At 40.0% G+C, this 17,148-nt stretch overlaps 1 protein-coding gene across 1 annotated transcript; it reads left to right on the forward strand.

Annotated features, from left to right (window-relative positions):
* Positions 1-1,243: 1,243 nt before the first annotated feature.
* On the forward strand, positions 1,244-7,683 carry LOC139721400 (uncharacterized). The gene is made up of 4 exons (XM_071632716.1): positions 1,244-1,271; positions 1,707-1,822; positions 6,282-6,480; positions 6,962-7,683. Exons 1-4 carry the CDS (start codon positions 1,244-1,246, stop codon positions 7,681-7,683), a joined length of 1,065 nt encoding a protein of 354 aa, XP_071488817.1.
* Positions 7,684-17,148: the final 9,465 nt, after the last annotated feature.

Consider the following 17,148-nt stretch of genomic DNA (forward strand, 5'->3'; position numbering starts at 1 on the left):
ATTTTGTCATCTAAACTCCAGGCTTCACTGTAGAGGAAGCTTCACTTCCTGTCACCCCAATTAAAAATAGTAAGATAGAAAGATGGAAACTTCTTGATCGTGGAAAGAGATAGAATCACAGTTATCACCCCCACACATGCTCAGGAAACAGTAATGTTGGTCTCAGTTGCACTATGTCAAGTACGGACGTTGTGATGATGATATCACCTCACGACTAGTTGGAGTTGTATTTCCTCCAGGGACTAGTGAACCAACGGTTTCATTTCTTTCCTTTTTTTCGGTTTTTTTTTTTTGTAGTTTTAAGGTGTGTGTGTGTGTGTGGGGGGGGGGGGGTGGGGTGCTTGAGTTGTTTGTGAACACGCTTCAAAAAGGAGCTTCTACTTTGTGAAACCGAAAAAAAAAAAAACCCTGGGTTTCACCGCGAAGAAGAGTAAGAATGTATTCTTTGCAAAGGTGCATACGGTGTGTGATGTGCAGTGGTCCGCACTGTCTATGAACTGCTCAAAATGACATTACGCAGCATGCACTATACATATTAATACAAGTGGGAGAAGGAATGGCATGTATAACGAACTCTTCTCTGTGGTGTTATCGACGATTCACAGATGAACTAAAGACGCAAGTCAACCAATACACACAAGAAGAAAGCAACTGATGTTTTTGCCTGTTTATTTTTCCTTTGACAGATATAATTATACAGACATTTTGCATCACCTTCTTCAATCAATAAGTGAACTTGGTTAAAGGCGTTTCTCTATATTCAACAATGCTGGCAAATGACCTGGCTCTGCTCCTGGTCATCCTTGTGTTGACATTGACGTGGACGCACACGCTGGCACAATGTAAGTTATTATTTTTATTTTAAGACCTTTCATAATTTCTCGTGCACATATTGTGCAGCCCGGATCTCTGCCCTTGGTTCCAAACGAGACAAGAAAAGACACGATTATACACGTATTGACAATTTTGGTCGCAAAAACGGATTAAGCACCATTTTCATACCTTATCAGATAGTGCAAAAGGAAATCTCATCAATGGTATCTCATTTGCGTTGTAAATAGCAAGGATTATTCTTCAAGTCTTGATAAAATAGAATTCCACATTTTCTGTTTATTTTCTTTGTTTTTAGTAGGTTTAATCGCAAATATTATCTCATATTGACAAGAATGGAGTTAAGTCGTTTTGCGATTAAACTCTTTACATACACAGAAACATTATTATTATACACACGCAATCATGCATTATGCACAAGTACCACAAAATCATTCATCGTATAGTTGATATTATAATGCCAGATGACACTAACATTGTGTAAAGGATTATTGCATAATGATAACGATGAATAACATAGACTATAATGATAATGATTATGATAATGATAGTGATAATGATTATGATAATGATAATGAATAACATTTATATAGCGCTTAATACTGATGTTTCTAAGCACATTTTTTACAGTTACAGATAATTATACGTATACACGCTGTACATGAATTGCATAATGGTAACTGCTTTTAGCTGACAATATTCTTTATTTTGCATTCCTGATCGGAAGGTGACAGTAAATGGACGCGACGTGTTTTTGTACTGATGTAGAGAGTAAGAATTCTGTGAATATGTGTAGTTTCCCCATACATCAGTCGCATATCGTCCCGATTTTTTATTCATCGCTTGTTATTTTGATGTTTATTTAAACTGTGTAGATAACTATGACCTTCGGCTTGTTAACGGAGCTGATGACTATGGGCGTCTTGAGATTTTCTACAACGGTGTGTGGGGGACGATCTGTGATGACAGCTTTGGCTTATCAGAGACAGAGGTAACGAGACTCATCCAAAAAAGAAAATCCAATACAAGTATTATGTATTATATTGTAGCACCTGGGCGTCGATTTAGTTCAGTCGTTGTGTCACACTTTTCCGGCCAAGCCTTGCGTGCGACTTGCGAAGAATTGAACAATTTTTACTACCCGGAGGTCCCCGCAGATGACCCGAACATGACAGTCCCTAGCACGTATCTCACCCGTAGTCGCCCGGAGGTGCGCATGCAAATCCTTTTTACCCGCAACCATAGTCCTGTCACACCTTTCCGGGCAAGCTACGCGGGCTTGTTGCTTGTGGGGATTTTCAAGCATACCGGACAATTTTTAAAGGCGGACAAGGATTTGGGCGAGTTTTGCATGTGTCTTACTTGCTGGACGCTTTCTACTTAAGTTCTGCTTGCGGGTATTCTGTGTGACCTGCGTGCCAGGCACGTGGGGCTGTCGTTTCTTCCGTATTTCTTATCCGATTTTTGTTATTTATGTAACCAAGAAATAGAAACTTATGAACATTTATTTTGCAATATGGATAGCTATGATATCGCATTGCAATCTGAGTGAGCATTCGAGATATTGTATGCCCTGGGTAAACATTTTTGTAGGTTGGTCGAGTAGTTCAGTGAGAATAAAGTTTTTCATGTCTTCGACACTTTGCTTAGATATATTGCTTTTTAGTCAAGAAGTACAGGTATATTACCATTCGGAAACTAGTAGTAGAAAGTATTGAAATAATGACAATAAAATGATGATGATGATGATGATGATGATGATGATGATAATAATAATAATAATGATAATGATGATAATAATAATAATAATAATAATTCCATATCATAACTTGTTTAAACATGATATGGAAGTTAATGACTGGCATCATAGCGAATGAGATGTATTGCTTCATTGAAGGGAAGGACTTATTCCCTGTCGAACAAAAAGGTGGGCGGCGAGGGTGCAGAGGAACTAAAGACCAACTACTAATTGACAAAATGGTGATGAGAAATTCCAAGAGAAGGAGGACCAACCTGTGTGTAGCCTGGATCGATTATAAGAAGGCTTATGATATGGTGCCTCATTCGTGGATCGATGAATGCTTGCAAATGTTCGGACTTGCAGATAACATCCGAGCTTTACTGACAAATTCTATGAAGGCATGGTGCACAACCCTCACATCGAATGGCAAAGATCTTGGTCAGGTGAGAATACAAAGAGGAATATTCCAAGGGGACTCACGGTCACCTCTCCTCTTCGCTATATCACTCATTCCACTTACAAGCGTTCTGCGAAATGTATCGGCCGGTTATGACCTCGGAGGAAATCATGGCTCCCTCAATCATCTGCTGTTCATGGACGACCTTAAGCTCTTTTGTAAAGACGAGAAGCAGTGCGACAAGCTAGTTCAAACGGTTCGTTTGGTCAGCAAAGACATCGGCATGGACTTCGGCATCAACAAGTGCGCTACCCTGGTTATGAAGAGAGGGAGACGAGTGAAGAGTGCAGGAATACCACTTCCTGATGGAAGAATACTACAGAGTTTGGAGGAAGGAGAGAATTACAAATACCTCGGAGTGTTGGAATCTGATGATGTCTCGAACAATGCTATCAAAGTGTCTGTGACGAAGGAGTACTTCTCACGTGTAAAAAGTGTACTAAAATCACACTTAAATGGCGGACACGTGATCACAGCTCTAAACACCTGGGCGGTAGCAGTTTTGAGATACACAGGAGGAGTGGTCGAATGGACGAAGGCGGAACTGGCTGGTATGGATCGGAAGACAAGAAAGATGCTCTCGATCTACAAAACCCACCAAATGAGTGCTGATGTCGACAGGTTGTACCTGCCAAGGAGAGAAGGAGGCCGAGGGCTCGTGAGTGCGTCAGATTGCGTTGAAATGGAGCAAATCAGCCTCAACAATTACATAAACAGCAGTGAGGAAAAACTCCTTCGAGCCGTTCTGGTTGAAAGTGGAAATAATGTAAACGCCATTGATCCACTTACTTTCAAAAGCCAGAAACGAACAGAAAGATCCGCAAAGTGGAGAGAAAAGCAGCTGCAAGGGCAGTTTTGCAGAGAGACGGAGAACATCAGCAGTAATGACACATGGTTATGGCTAAAGAAAGGAGAACTGAAGAAGGAGACAGAAGGACTGATCATCGCTGCCCAAGAGCAAGCACTGTCAACAAATGCTCTGAAAGTCAAGATACAGAAGAGAGATGTGGATGCCACATGCAGGATATGCCGAGAAAGAGACGAGACAGTGCAACATATCGTATGTGGCTGTAGTAAATTGGCGCAAAAGGAGTACAAAAGACGACATGACAAACTGGCACAAGTCCTTCACTGGGAGCTTTGCAGAAAACATGAAATACCATGTGAGAGCAAATGGTATATGCACGAACCACAGAAAGTTTCTGAAAATGATCAAGTTAAAATCCTGTGGGATTTCGATGTTCAAACTGACAATGTCATCCAGCACAGGCGTCCGGATATCATCGTCGTAGAAAGGGCTCGACAGATGTGCACAATCGTCGATGTCGCGGTACCGGGAGACAGCAGAGTAGCCGAGAAGGAGAAGGAAAAGATAGAGAAGTACCCAGACCTTGCCAGAGAGCTTCGCCGCCTGGGGAATATGAGAACGAAGGTGATCCCTATTGTCGTTGGAGCACTCGGAACAACGCCAAAGCAGCTGCGACGGCACTTGGACGACGTTGGTGTGCCAGATCGAGTGCAAACGCTCCAAAAAGCAGCATTGCTGGGGACGGCACGAATCCTGAGAAAAGTACTGGAAGTCTAAGGTTCCAGGATGGAACTTGACGTGATATTAATCTCCAAGAGATATCTTGTGAAGATAGAGATAACAATGATAATGATAATGATAATAAGGATGATAATAATAAAAATAATGATAATAATAAGAATAATGATAATGATAATAATGATAATAAAATATTGCGCATGTTCCATAAACGTACATCTTCAAATGCGCCTTATGCCTTTGAATTACTAACATTAATGAAACAAGTGGGTTTTTAGATGTTTTTTGAAGATGATGAGAGATTACTGGCTGAGGGGAGTTTGGGGTAGTTGATTTCATAGCTCGGGAGCAGCAGATGAAAATGCTTTTTCACCAAGTGTGGCCAGCATCTTGGAAGTGTGATGGTTCAGTGTGATACCTTGCGAGGAGCGGAGGGTGTACCGTGTTTGGTGACTAATGGTAATGAGTTCGGATAAGACACATTTAGTAAGCAGGAGCGAAACCGTCGATATATTTGAAAGTGAGCAGAAGTATCTGCCCAAATGGTAAGGAAACTGGCAATCATGAAAGGAAAGTTGGGCTTGCATTATGTGGAAATATGCAAATTTGTTCAAGTGAATGACTCGTTTAGAGCCAGGGCCGGCGCAGCCGTGGGGGCCGTGGGGGCTCGGGCCCCCACACTTTTTGTGCACCATACAAAGGAATACATAAGGTGTCATCACTTTGGGCCCCCACACTTTTTTCAACCCGGAAGTACGTAAGTGGCACTAAAATAGAAATAGATAGAGAGATCTTGAAGTATGGCGGCGGTAAGGTTATGTGTTTTCTCTGAAGACCTTTTTTTATAACACCCGCGGAAATGGGAGGGGAGAGAATGAGCTGAGGACCTTTTTTTTTTTTTTTTTTTTTTTTTTTTTTTGCTTGTCAGCTGAAGAAACCCGGAAGTGGGCCCCCACACTTTTAAAAACACTGCGCCGGCCCTGAGAGCTCTAGTTACTTGATTAATTGAACGCGGTTGAGGCCTAATCGGAGATAGATCAGTTTTATAATGGTTCAGATTTATGTATTTTTTCTGGGTTTTTTTTTTGTGTGTGTGTGCTAACGCCAAATGAGTTGTGGTTTCATTTATTTGTATAAGACATGAAAACATCAAGCAATTTCATTATTAGATGTGAATCTATGGACGTGTAAGGTTAGGATGAAAGTGGGAACCCTGTATAGAACTGAATGTTTGGAGGGAGTAGGTAAGGAGGGTGTAGTTCTGTGTGTGTACATAACATTTTGTGTAAATTTTCTGTAAATTTTAGATGAATGTTATGATCTCCGGGTCACCCCACCGATCATTATTTTTTGTTTGTTTGTTTGTTTAATTACTGTCGATTGTATATTTTTCATATTTATTAAAGTAATATGAATGGTTTGTTACAGTATGTAAAATTATAGAAATCAAATGAAGATTTTTTAAGAACTAGAAAAAAAAAGTGTGTGTATGTGAGTGCGTGAATATAATGTGTAGTACGGTATTTTGTTCTGATGTGCAGTAATGCCAAAATAGATTGCTGTCTTTGAAGTTATTTGAATGGAAGGTAATGAATAGTACACTGTATCTAAAAGAAAAGTACATGTATGTGCATTTGTTGGCTAGCTCTCGTAGAATATGCATACTAGTAACTCTGCACTGGCGGTATGTGCTTGTCATCTAATAGGTCGCCTGCAGACAACTCGGGCTTAGCACGATCACCTTCAATTACTACACGGGCAGATTCGGGGAAGGAACTGGTGACATTGTGCTAGACCAAGTGTCCTGCTTCGGACACGAAACATCACTGGAATCATGTTCCCATAACCCCGTCTATGACAACGACTGTACTCACTCAGAGGATGTCGGGATATCGTGTGGTACGGGTAAGTGACCCGTGACGTCATATCACACAAAATCCTTGTTATTTTCTTTGTCTGTCTGCTTCCGTTTTTGTTTTGTTTTGTTTTGTTTTTTTTGGTGGGGGGATGGGGTGTTACGGAGCGTTACATTTCATTTGATTACCGACAAACGTAATTTGCAGCTTCACTTTAATAAATACAACATCGGACAATAATGATCAGATGATGAAAGAAAGGGCATTGATAAATTGTATATTGTGATGCACTTCTACGATATACTATCATCGTTATTTTCAACTTTGTATTCGAATCTTCCATTCACATTTTAATTGGGTTACAAAGGCGGCTCCATGCCAAGCGACTTCATTCCATTTCAGTTGTTTGTCACAAGAAGGTTCCAACTTGTGCTGCTCCTCAAACGCCGCATTATGCTTGACGTGCGATAATTTCCAAAGAATTGATATTGCAAGCCCTCATTTTGAGACTTTTCTTTGTCTGTCAACAGATCTGACGAGTTCTAGAAGTTCTTCCTCCAGTTTCTCTGGTACTGGAACCTGGATCGCTATCACCATTGCCGTCGTGTTCGTGGTCGTGGCCGGGTCGGCGTACCGACGACGGAGGATGATGAGGTTACGACAGCAACAACAGACCACCACAATTTTCCAGGCGCCTGCTACCGCTGTAGTCCATGTACCCAACGCAGCGGCAACTGGCAATGCGAACATGCCAACTTACCACCATACTACACAGCCGCCTGCTAATGCAAATGTCCCTACTCCCTCTTATGCCGCCGTAACGCAGCCGTATCCGCCGGGCAAGCAGCCGTATCCACCTGCTGGGGCGCCCCCTGCGGCGGCGTCCAGCAGTCCTTATCCAGTACAACCTTTTTACCCAGCTGTTGCACCGGCAGCAGGGACGGCTTATCCACCGGCGATGGGAACTGGTACATCCGCAGCCGCAGGAACCCCATATCCTCCATCAGCTCCGCCGAGCGAGGTAGCAACAGGTGCGTATCCACCCCAGTCAACAGGTGCGTATCCACCCCAGTCAACAGGAGCATATCCACCCCAGTCAATAGGTGCGTACCCACCCCAGTCAGCAGCCCCCTACCCACCTCCGGACGCGGGGACAGGTGTACCACCGATGTATCCCCCGGGAGATAGCTCGGCACCACCCGCGGATTTACCCCCTCCCCCATCATACGATGACATTGTCAAGCAGAAATAACTGCTTCTGTGCTGCAGTGTGATTTCACGAATGACTTCTTCTCTTTTTCCTTTTTTTTTTAAACCATTATTTCCATGAAATGGTAAAAGCATGATCATCTGTACCCTATGGTTCCACATGAAGAGAAATGCTTGTAGCATTATGGACTTGGATCAAGCTGAAATGCAGCAGCCCTCGGGTTGCACGGTAAATGATGTTTGATCGTTTGCAGTCAGCTGTCTGCATGTTGATTTTGAAAGACTATTTTGTTGGCATTTCGTGTGACGTATGATGTCTTACAATTTTTAGATTGCTGTAATAAGAATACACAATGGGTTCATCAATATCCTTAATGTATATACATTCATCAATCCAAAGAAATGAAAGAGTGATTGATTATTCGGGTACTAGTGGGCCTTTCGTTTACTATATCTTTTTGATTGATAAAGCTTTGAGCCAAACTTGTGCACAATGATATGTCCACAGTCGGGGGAAATTCTGGTGGCGAACTGTAAGAAAAAGAAAGAAAAGAAAGGAGTAACAGCATGATGGTTTTCAACTGACCCAGAGTGCTTTCTCATTGTTTTTGATAGAACATGACAAGCTGATCTTCCATGTGTTACATTCTCTCTTTCGTTTTGTTTCAAATAGCATTGATAAAAGTGTAGGTAGATTGTGTACCTCGTAGATCGGAGAACGATATGTGGATTACGACAGAAGATTAACATCGAGTGTTTGTACGAGTAGCTTCTTAGTTTGATTTAGTTAGGTTATGGATCTAGGAATTGTAGAAAACAAGGGGCGATTCTGACTATAGCATCTGATGGCTGACATTAAAAGATAGGTACTCTTCGTTATTCGGTTTTCATGATTCAAGGACATTATTCTTCTGAATTCTGTCGTTCTTAAGCTGCTAATCATCAGAAAATTTACTTGGTGATAGATTACAGAAGTGAAGCACTGTTGTCTTTCTTTCTATTATTCTGAACTCGGAAGTATTACCATTCCTGTGGCCTCTGACATAATTCGTATAGAGAAGGAATATTCAAACTGCGACCACATTGCCTACTTATCACAAAGACAAAGAAAGACAGAATGATCTGTGTAGAAATTTGATAAGGGGGACCTCAGAAAATTTATTAATTACCCCCTTTAATATACAGATACAGATATATCTATCTGTTGTAAATGCTGAATACTTACTGAGATTTAATTTACATTAAATCGTAGTTGTAAGTGACAATGGTTGTGTTCACCTTTGCACCACTTAACTATTCTGTCGTCAGTGAACTGATGGAAAAGGGATGAACAACTCCGTGTACAGTGTATGTTGTCAAATTATTGTCATTTATGACTGACGTGAAGATCATCAAATTGTGTCAATTAACAGCAAAATATTATGGGTACGGATTGACAGGGTAACCGGTGTTGAAATGAATCGCTTTCTGAAGAAGCTGTATATATTGGGCCTCCCGTCATATATATATACACTATATATATATGCTGCCCGTAAAGTACTAGTTTTCCTATCCCGCAGCTGAAATTTAAAACTGACTACGGGCTAAACAAATAATGATAAAGAATTATGTGTCAGAGTAATATTGTACCCTGTGTACCTTCTTATACCTATGTTTGAGTGGACGATTAACAACAAAGAAGAAAGAAGAAGAAGAAGAAGAAGAAGAAGAAGAAGAAGAAGAAACGTCGCCGTTTGATAGTAGCTGCTGATTTCTTATAGAAGTTCATCTATATGTTTTATAAGAGGCTATACATTGTTGAGGTTTATGGTGAGAATTGGTTTCGGCTCAAGAAAAGCTCTGTGGCTGTAATAAGATATTAAGACTTGTTTAATGTTGAAAGTGGTCCCTTGGCAATGAGCCATTAAATAAGATCGAGGCAGGGGAAGGTATCTTTTGTTATAACCCTGTGTAATCAGTAATTTTTATTTGCTCAGAACATTGTCACCGTCAAGATTAAAAGGATGTAATTTATCAATTATCAATATATCCCCTATATCTCGTTGTTGCCGTTTGTCTTCTCAAACTTCTAAACGTATTATAAGGAAACCAGGCTGTAGCCCAAATGTAAATTAATTTCGATCAAATCAAATTATCGATGAAAGTAGCGTGTAGTATATAGGCAGATTTGTGTGGTGTTTTATATTTTCTAATTAACTTTAGACGTCGAGAGCCTTTTACATTATATATTACCAAGGCTGTCACCTACATAAAAGCTCTATGACGATCAAAGAACTAAAAATGTAGACCTCGGCTGAAATTTTCCCTATTTATATGCTGTTGTAGATTTATCAAGTGTTTTACACCTCATAAATGCAGCTGCTCGAAACTGTCACAATTTGACTGACTGCGTTTTATAGGGCTGATATATGTATATTCATTCGGGATTGCGATGTATGCAAGTGATATGGGTCAACCGTGGCTGAAATTCAAAGCAAACTGTTTGGAGTCCTATCTTTCTATAGTGACGAATGCTGTATACTAATGAAGTCAACTCGGGTAGATATTTTGATGTAATTTTCATGAAAAATGAATTTTATGGAATTCCCTTTATATTTCCTTTATATTGTTGTCCATACATTACGTCGTAACCTCTATTAGTCTCCTCATCCAGCGGTTCCAACACCAAAACTTTAAAAATTCATAACTTTTGCATCGATTGTCCGATTTTCATCAAACTTTCACCGATGTGTTCTAGTAATATCGCTGCTTTCACTCAATCCACATATGTCTTTGGGTTTTGGTTTCCTGTAATGAATCCATAAATTGCTTATGCATTATGTCGCTCTGAAAATGAGTGAAGTGCCCTAACTGACTGACAAAAATGAAAGGTCATTCGTACCAATGTGCCCATGAGCTAATTCCATACTGTCTTATTATAGGGACTATTGAGCAAGATTTGGTACGCTTTTTATCTCTACATGAATACCTAGCCGCTAGGTATCATAGTCTGTACTCCTTCATAGGTACGTTTTGTTGGTTATTACAACTGGTATTACTGTAGTTTTTTATTCTCATATTATGTACCATTATTACTACAATTATGGTCCTAATGAGCATTATGATATTGCTCTATAAGCAACTTTACGATGATGTATGTATTTACCGGTATAGCATTCCCATTTGGGGCTTTTATTCAAGAGGTAGGCCTATACAATGGTGCAAAACGTCACTGGGACTTCGTTTTCAACTTCCTCTGGTTACCATGGCGTTACTGTCGTGCATTACTAAATATGGTGGTAAAACATCTAAAATGACGTTCGTGTTAGGTGTGTCGGTCCTTTCTCAGGGTTGCTGTTGTTTTTGTTTTATACAAAACTAGTCGGTGATATGGATGTCTCACCCCCCCCCCCATTTAGTTATCAATATTAGAGTCTGAAAAGATACGTTATACAAGTTATACATGCGTTTTGATTGACTGTGCTTTCTCTACCTACATACTGTACACGCTCGCATACACACATGCATACATACACACATACATACATACACGTACGTACATATGCTAGTAGTAAGTCATCAAATGACTGGGATATTTTTCATTGGTTTTTTTCTCTCTAGCAAGGGAAATAATCTTTGTTGTATTGATGAGGCTAATAAAAAAATAAAATCAGGCTCACTTTCGTAACAATTCTCCAATACTTTCTATCTCACCAGAAAGCAAACAAAAAACCAAAAACTTTCACCAAAACACATATCGATATGCGGGTATATAGTTGCGTTTATATTATATCATCACCCCCCCCCCCCCCCATTTATAGTTGAAATGCCTGGTATTGTGCAGAGGAACACATGGACGTTTTCTTCTCCTTTGTTTTGTTTTGTTTGTTTGTTTGTTTGTTTGTTTGTTGTTTGTTTGTTTGTTTGTTGTTTGTTTGTTTTTTTGTAGTGTAGTTCAGTTGGGGTTGTGTTTAACTTAACGCTGCCTCCCGTACCTCATTGAAAGAATTTAAGCCAAAGTAAGCGGATATTGACTATTATTATGCGCATGGAGAACTTTACATGAATGTGTACGAAATGTAAGCTCTCATCAAAAGTACTCAGTGTTGTAGAAGTCACATAAAGAATTTCACGATTTAAAGAGGCCGTTGCAATAAAAAAGAACGTGTAACGGGTTAATTTGCACGTTCATAGCCATGATTGGACTGGTCCAAGTGATGTTGTTGGTAGGCGTGAACGCAGATGAAAATAGCCACATGTCATCTTACTGGTCTGTCATCGAAATGTTTATGACAAGGCTGTTATCTTCTTTCCGTATACCATGTTTTATGTTCATCTATCTTTCAGGTATGTTTGGAAATACGTCGTTTCACAATATTGTAAATTTCACAATATTGTAAATGTCACAATATTGTAAATATAATTCACATCAAGGGGCTTATGACCAAGAATTTTATCCCTGGATTGAGAATTTCAATACATGTATTGAGTTAAGTAGAAAAAGTGTTCGAGCACGCGGCACGAGGTACATAATACATGAAATATGAGTATAAAAACAAAATGAATTGTTAGTTATTCGAGGAAGGGAATTTTATCAACATTTCAGCGTACAAGTATATAGCTGTTGCAAGTTGTGGTGACATGATGTACATATATTATAAATTATTGTACAAATCGTGTGTCCAATATCAATAATGAACTTTTTATTACTGTCTACCTTTGTTAAAAGCCTTTTCTATGTGAATAAATTGATATCGAGTAAAATGATACACTCGTGTCTCGAAACTTTTCTCGTATATTCTTGTGTGAAAAACTGCGTCGAGTGTATAAGAGAAAAGGGATGAATTTCATTTTCAAGTGGTGCAGTCTTGTAATGTGTAATGGAATCCATGATTTAAGACTTTCTTCTAAAAAAACTGACGGCAGAAGGTTCTTGAAATCACATGTAAAATGGGAGCAAGAAAGAGATGCTAGTACACATGTATATCATCGTATTTGTGATTTCACGAAACGCTGGATAATACTGCACGGTTGCAGCACTAACGTAACTAATGTAAGTTGGATGTGATGTTGCATAACATCTCAGCAAGCCCATTTGTACACCAACATGTATGTGCAGTATGTATGTATAAATGTATATGTACACGGGGAATGCAAATGAGACAAAATGTTTTATTATTCCATGAAGGAAAAACTTGAGCGAATATTGAGATTTCATGTGCAGCTCAACAGGAGATACATTGTATTGAGGTAACATCTCATTTAATGTACATATTTTGTGATTACTATCATTGTCTACTAAAAACTTCAAAATCCATTCATTTACTTACCCTTTATTTATTCCGTTTGTTTGTTTTGTTTGTTTTTGCCCAACTTTTGCAAGTCAATTTGAAACACGTAGTGATATTGCAGTGTGATTATTATTTTATGTGAAGGTACTGTGATTCTGTCAATTGATTCGTTGTAAAACTATGTGATTTAAGATAACTGCCCATTTCAAAACCCTCACCCATTGGTATGAAGATTGAACTATCGTAACTAACCAAGACCATTTTAAAGAGTAAGGCACAACATGGACTTAGATGTTTATCGCTACCTATAGCCAAAGTCTGGCTTTGCGGTGACCGTAGAGACTGAGAGTGAGATGAACAGGGTGAAAGCAAGAATCCTAGATAAAGTGATTTCTCTGACTTTATTGAAACATTGCTGACACAACTTGAGGTAACAAAAAGTCGACTCTACTCTGTATTTTGATATAAACATTATAATATACAAATGTACATCCATCTGACAAACATAATATTCAGAGAGGGAAAGACTGGGGTTCTATCGCAGCTCTGTGCTTTCGAACGCTGAAGCCGACATTGACCCATCGGACGATGCTGCCCCAGGTTCCGGGATGGAGAAGGTTACTGTAAGCGATGTCTCTCCCGGTAGATGCGACTCTGCGGTTGGGTAATATGGTAATGCTTCTGAACTACCGCATGGCTCCAACGTCGAACCCGCCGCCGCCGCCGCCGCCGTCGTCGTTGTTGGACGTGGGCGCGGCACAACTGGATAAAACTCGTTCCTTGGCTGTGGCGGGTATGGGTTGGCCAGAGCTGGCGTGGGCTGGATTGAAGCACTTGGATCAGGTTGGCGCTCTCGTACGTTTATGCCATTCGGCTGCCCCTTCGGATCTCGATGGGCATTTCGGAAAGCCGTGTCCGAAATGCGTTCGTCTCCGAGGCGGCTCAGCCGAGGGCATGGAGGGTATGGCTTTGCGGCAGTCGGGTAGACTGCCTGAAGGTCGCCCTCCCCGTCCGTCATCTCTACCATGGTGATGCTGTTAGACGCACCTGCGGGCGGCTCGTCGTTCATCCTGTACCGGTGGAAGCGGTTTCCCTCCTGATGGCGTTGACGACGTTTGTGCACCATCCACGAGATTCCCAGGAGGACGATGATGGCCAGCACGACTATGTATGAGTAGGAACTGCCAGACGACACTGGCTTACGCACGTTCGCTGCAGAACACAAAAGCAAATATACCGTTTAGTCTAAGTATAAACGTATCTCAGATAAGACGCTTAGTTGATCTCCATTTTCTATCATAATACAGAAAAACTGATAGATTACACGAACTTGACACTCTCGCAATATTATGGCAAATTGATTGTCTTAACCAGTGGTGGTAACTCTCTTTGAATATTCTTCTACTGTATATATACTGTAGGACGACATCAGTAAATGCATGTAATTATAAGTATAAGTATTTTGCCACGCTTTGGAAGGGCAAATATAAATGAACGTAGACCTTTTCCAACATTGGGTGCCTATAGGAATTGGAGATAACTCACCAGGATTAAGGAGCCATCTTGTCCTTCATCTTTCACTGACCTTAATAGAAGCGACTTAAACCACAACTACCATGACGATTGTAGGCTAAATCATGATTATTCAGAAGCAGGGTTAACGTGGAAGTATTTGTGATGCTCACTATCAACTGCTTTTGTTTAACATCAGAATGATAATGTTTAATATATAACGCTGTCATAAAGAAAAAAAAGAGGTGAGGAAAATATCTCGAGCCACACTTTGTTTATGCCCTTTGTAACAAAGATGTGTAGGATGGGTATATAACTGTACAAGACACTTACTCATTCCGCAGGACACACCCACGTCGTCAGAGTGGGAACAGCCACTTGTGTCCAAGCCGGGATTGGGACAGCTCGCAAAGGAATCTTCCCTGCCGTTGCAGCCAAGGTTGGCAAGCCAAATGGGACCCGTGCCTCGACCGAAGTATGCATCACTGTAGTAGTCAATGACCGTGTAGTCCAATGCAAGCTGCCGGCAGGCAACCTGGATATTAGACAACAACAAATAAAACAACAGGAGTAGCAGCACTTATTTATTTATTTATTTATTCAGTCTTCTTTAAAAAACAGGGTAGTATTTTCAGAGCCAAAAGGCCTGATTTTAAAAAGAGCCCTGTTAACATAAATATACAATTACACATCGAAACATATTTGCGTAAGTGTAAACAAAAAAAAAGTAATTACATCAAAACTAAAATATACCAAGTCAAAACACATTAACAACTTAACAGGAAAAAAAAAAACCGAAACAGAAACAATTAGACTAAGCTCATAACAGAACAATATGCTATACATAACAAGACAGGGTAACCAACGTGCCACATAACAGTTGTGGCTACAGTTAGTGCGCAAAACTGTAAGAATGAATAAACCAGAATTTGCGTTAAATCTGCACTTACAAGTTGATTGATTGTATTTGGGTCTTAAAAGAGATGAATGTTGTTGCCGTTCGAATATGGGTTGGGAGTTTGTTATAAATACTGGGTGCTATGAAAGAAAATGATAGTTTTTTAAATTCGGTGTTGGGCTTTGGAATGAACAGTGGATTTAGAGTAGAATGACGGGTGACATAATATATATAGGACGTTTTGTGGCAAGATCACTCAGGTAATACGGTGTAAAGTCATTAAGTATCTTGAAAACAGAAATACAATACTGATAGGTGATTCTACTGTCGACATTTTGCCACCCAAGTCTATTCATAGCATTGATTATGATTATGATAACCATTCATCACAATCATTATGATGACAATACGAATTATGATATTAGTAATAACTGATTCGTTATTCGAAAGGGTCGTTATGCGAAAATGAAATAGGTTCGTTATTCCAAAGGTCCGCTAATCCGAAACTGAAACAACGTTTGACATTCCGAAAGTTCGTTAGTACGCGCCGTCTTAAAATAATTTTCGGATTAACAAACCTCTTACGATAAAGAGCTTCTTTTCGTTTTCGGAATTTAAATACGAAACTTCGAAATAACGCCAATGTATTATGTTCGGCTAAACGAACTTTTTTTTTCGGATTATCGAACCTCGAGGAAAAAAAGAATGTGTGTGTTTCGGAATAACGAACCTTCGGAATAACGAGCATCACCGGAGTTTTCGTGCTCAGGTTGGACTTCTTCTGGTCAGGGGTTTGCAGATTTCGATCGACAGTAAGTAAGAGGAGTATAAACCGTTTCATGTTCACGCAAGAAACCTGCTATGGCCTAATTCCCGATAATCTAGACGATTTGATACTGTCACTATCTGAAAATGTCAATATACCTCTGCATCGAAGACTGTGAAGCCTCTATCACACACCGTACCCCAGGAACCGTTATGGTAAACCTCAAGTCGGCCGTAGTTGTGGCTTCCGTGATAATGTACAAGTCGAATGTCTGCGGAATATGAAGAAAAACAAAGAAATGCAGTTGAAGTTAAAAAGTACCTTACCACCGCTTACGGTTATGCATTCCATTGCTTGGTACCTCCATTAGGTCTACGTACCGCTGTTTATGTGGGGCACAGATCATTCTGAATATTGAGTATGACTTTGCAAATCGCCCTGAAAATGTTTTAACACACAAGTAAACAACAACAACAACAACAACAGAATAAAAACAAAAAAGTTCACGAGCTCACGAAGACAAAGAAACATTGCCAAAGTCAGGTTAGCTGTCATATATCTTCATGCAAAAGTGAAACAACTTGAATATACACAAAACCCAAATGCCGTTAATCATGATTGATATTATTCATATTGTCACCATTATTAATATCATTATCATTACAATGTATTAGGAAAATGATAACAGCAATGATGATTGCAATGACGTCATTCCTCTGTGTTGCTTCGACACCCTCGTTATTTACCCCGGCAGTGACAGCTCAGCTATTTGATGTAGCTATATATAATTACTATGTTGTTCATCAGGAGCAACATAGTGGGCAAGATATTTTTCCAGGAATGAACGCACCATCTATACGAGGGATTCATACACAGAACGCTCTGTTTAGAATCAGTTGAATCAGACAATCAAACAGACAAACCCGAGGAATCAGAGTGGGTATAACGAGTGCTGTTCGTTATTCCGAAGGTTCGTTAATCCGAAAATGAAATAGGGTTCGCTGTTCCGAAGGCTCTTTTATCCGAAAATGAAATAGGGTTCGTTATTCCCAAGGTTCATTA

Source organism: Diadema antillarum, unplaced genomic scaffold (assembly GCF_040938485.1).
Source record: "Diadema antillarum isolate AM-2024a unplaced genomic scaffold, OU_Dant_1.0 scf00000143, whole genome shotgun sequence".
NCBI classification, from domain to species: Eukaryota; Metazoa; Echinodermata; class Echinoidea; order Diadematoida; family Diadematidae; genus Diadema; species Diadema antillarum.

Coding starts and splice junctions, on each gene's coding strand:
- LOC139721400 (XM_071632716.1), top strand. CDS start 1,244: ATGCACAAGTACCACAAAATCATTCATC. Junction 1,272..1,706: donor GTACCACAAAATCATTCATC/GTATAGTTGATA, acceptor TAAACTGTGTAG/ATAACTATGACCTTCGGCTT. Junction 1,823..6,281: donor TTGGCTTATCAGAGACAGAG/GTAACGAGACTC, acceptor GTCATCTAATAG/GTCGCCTGCAGACAACTCGG.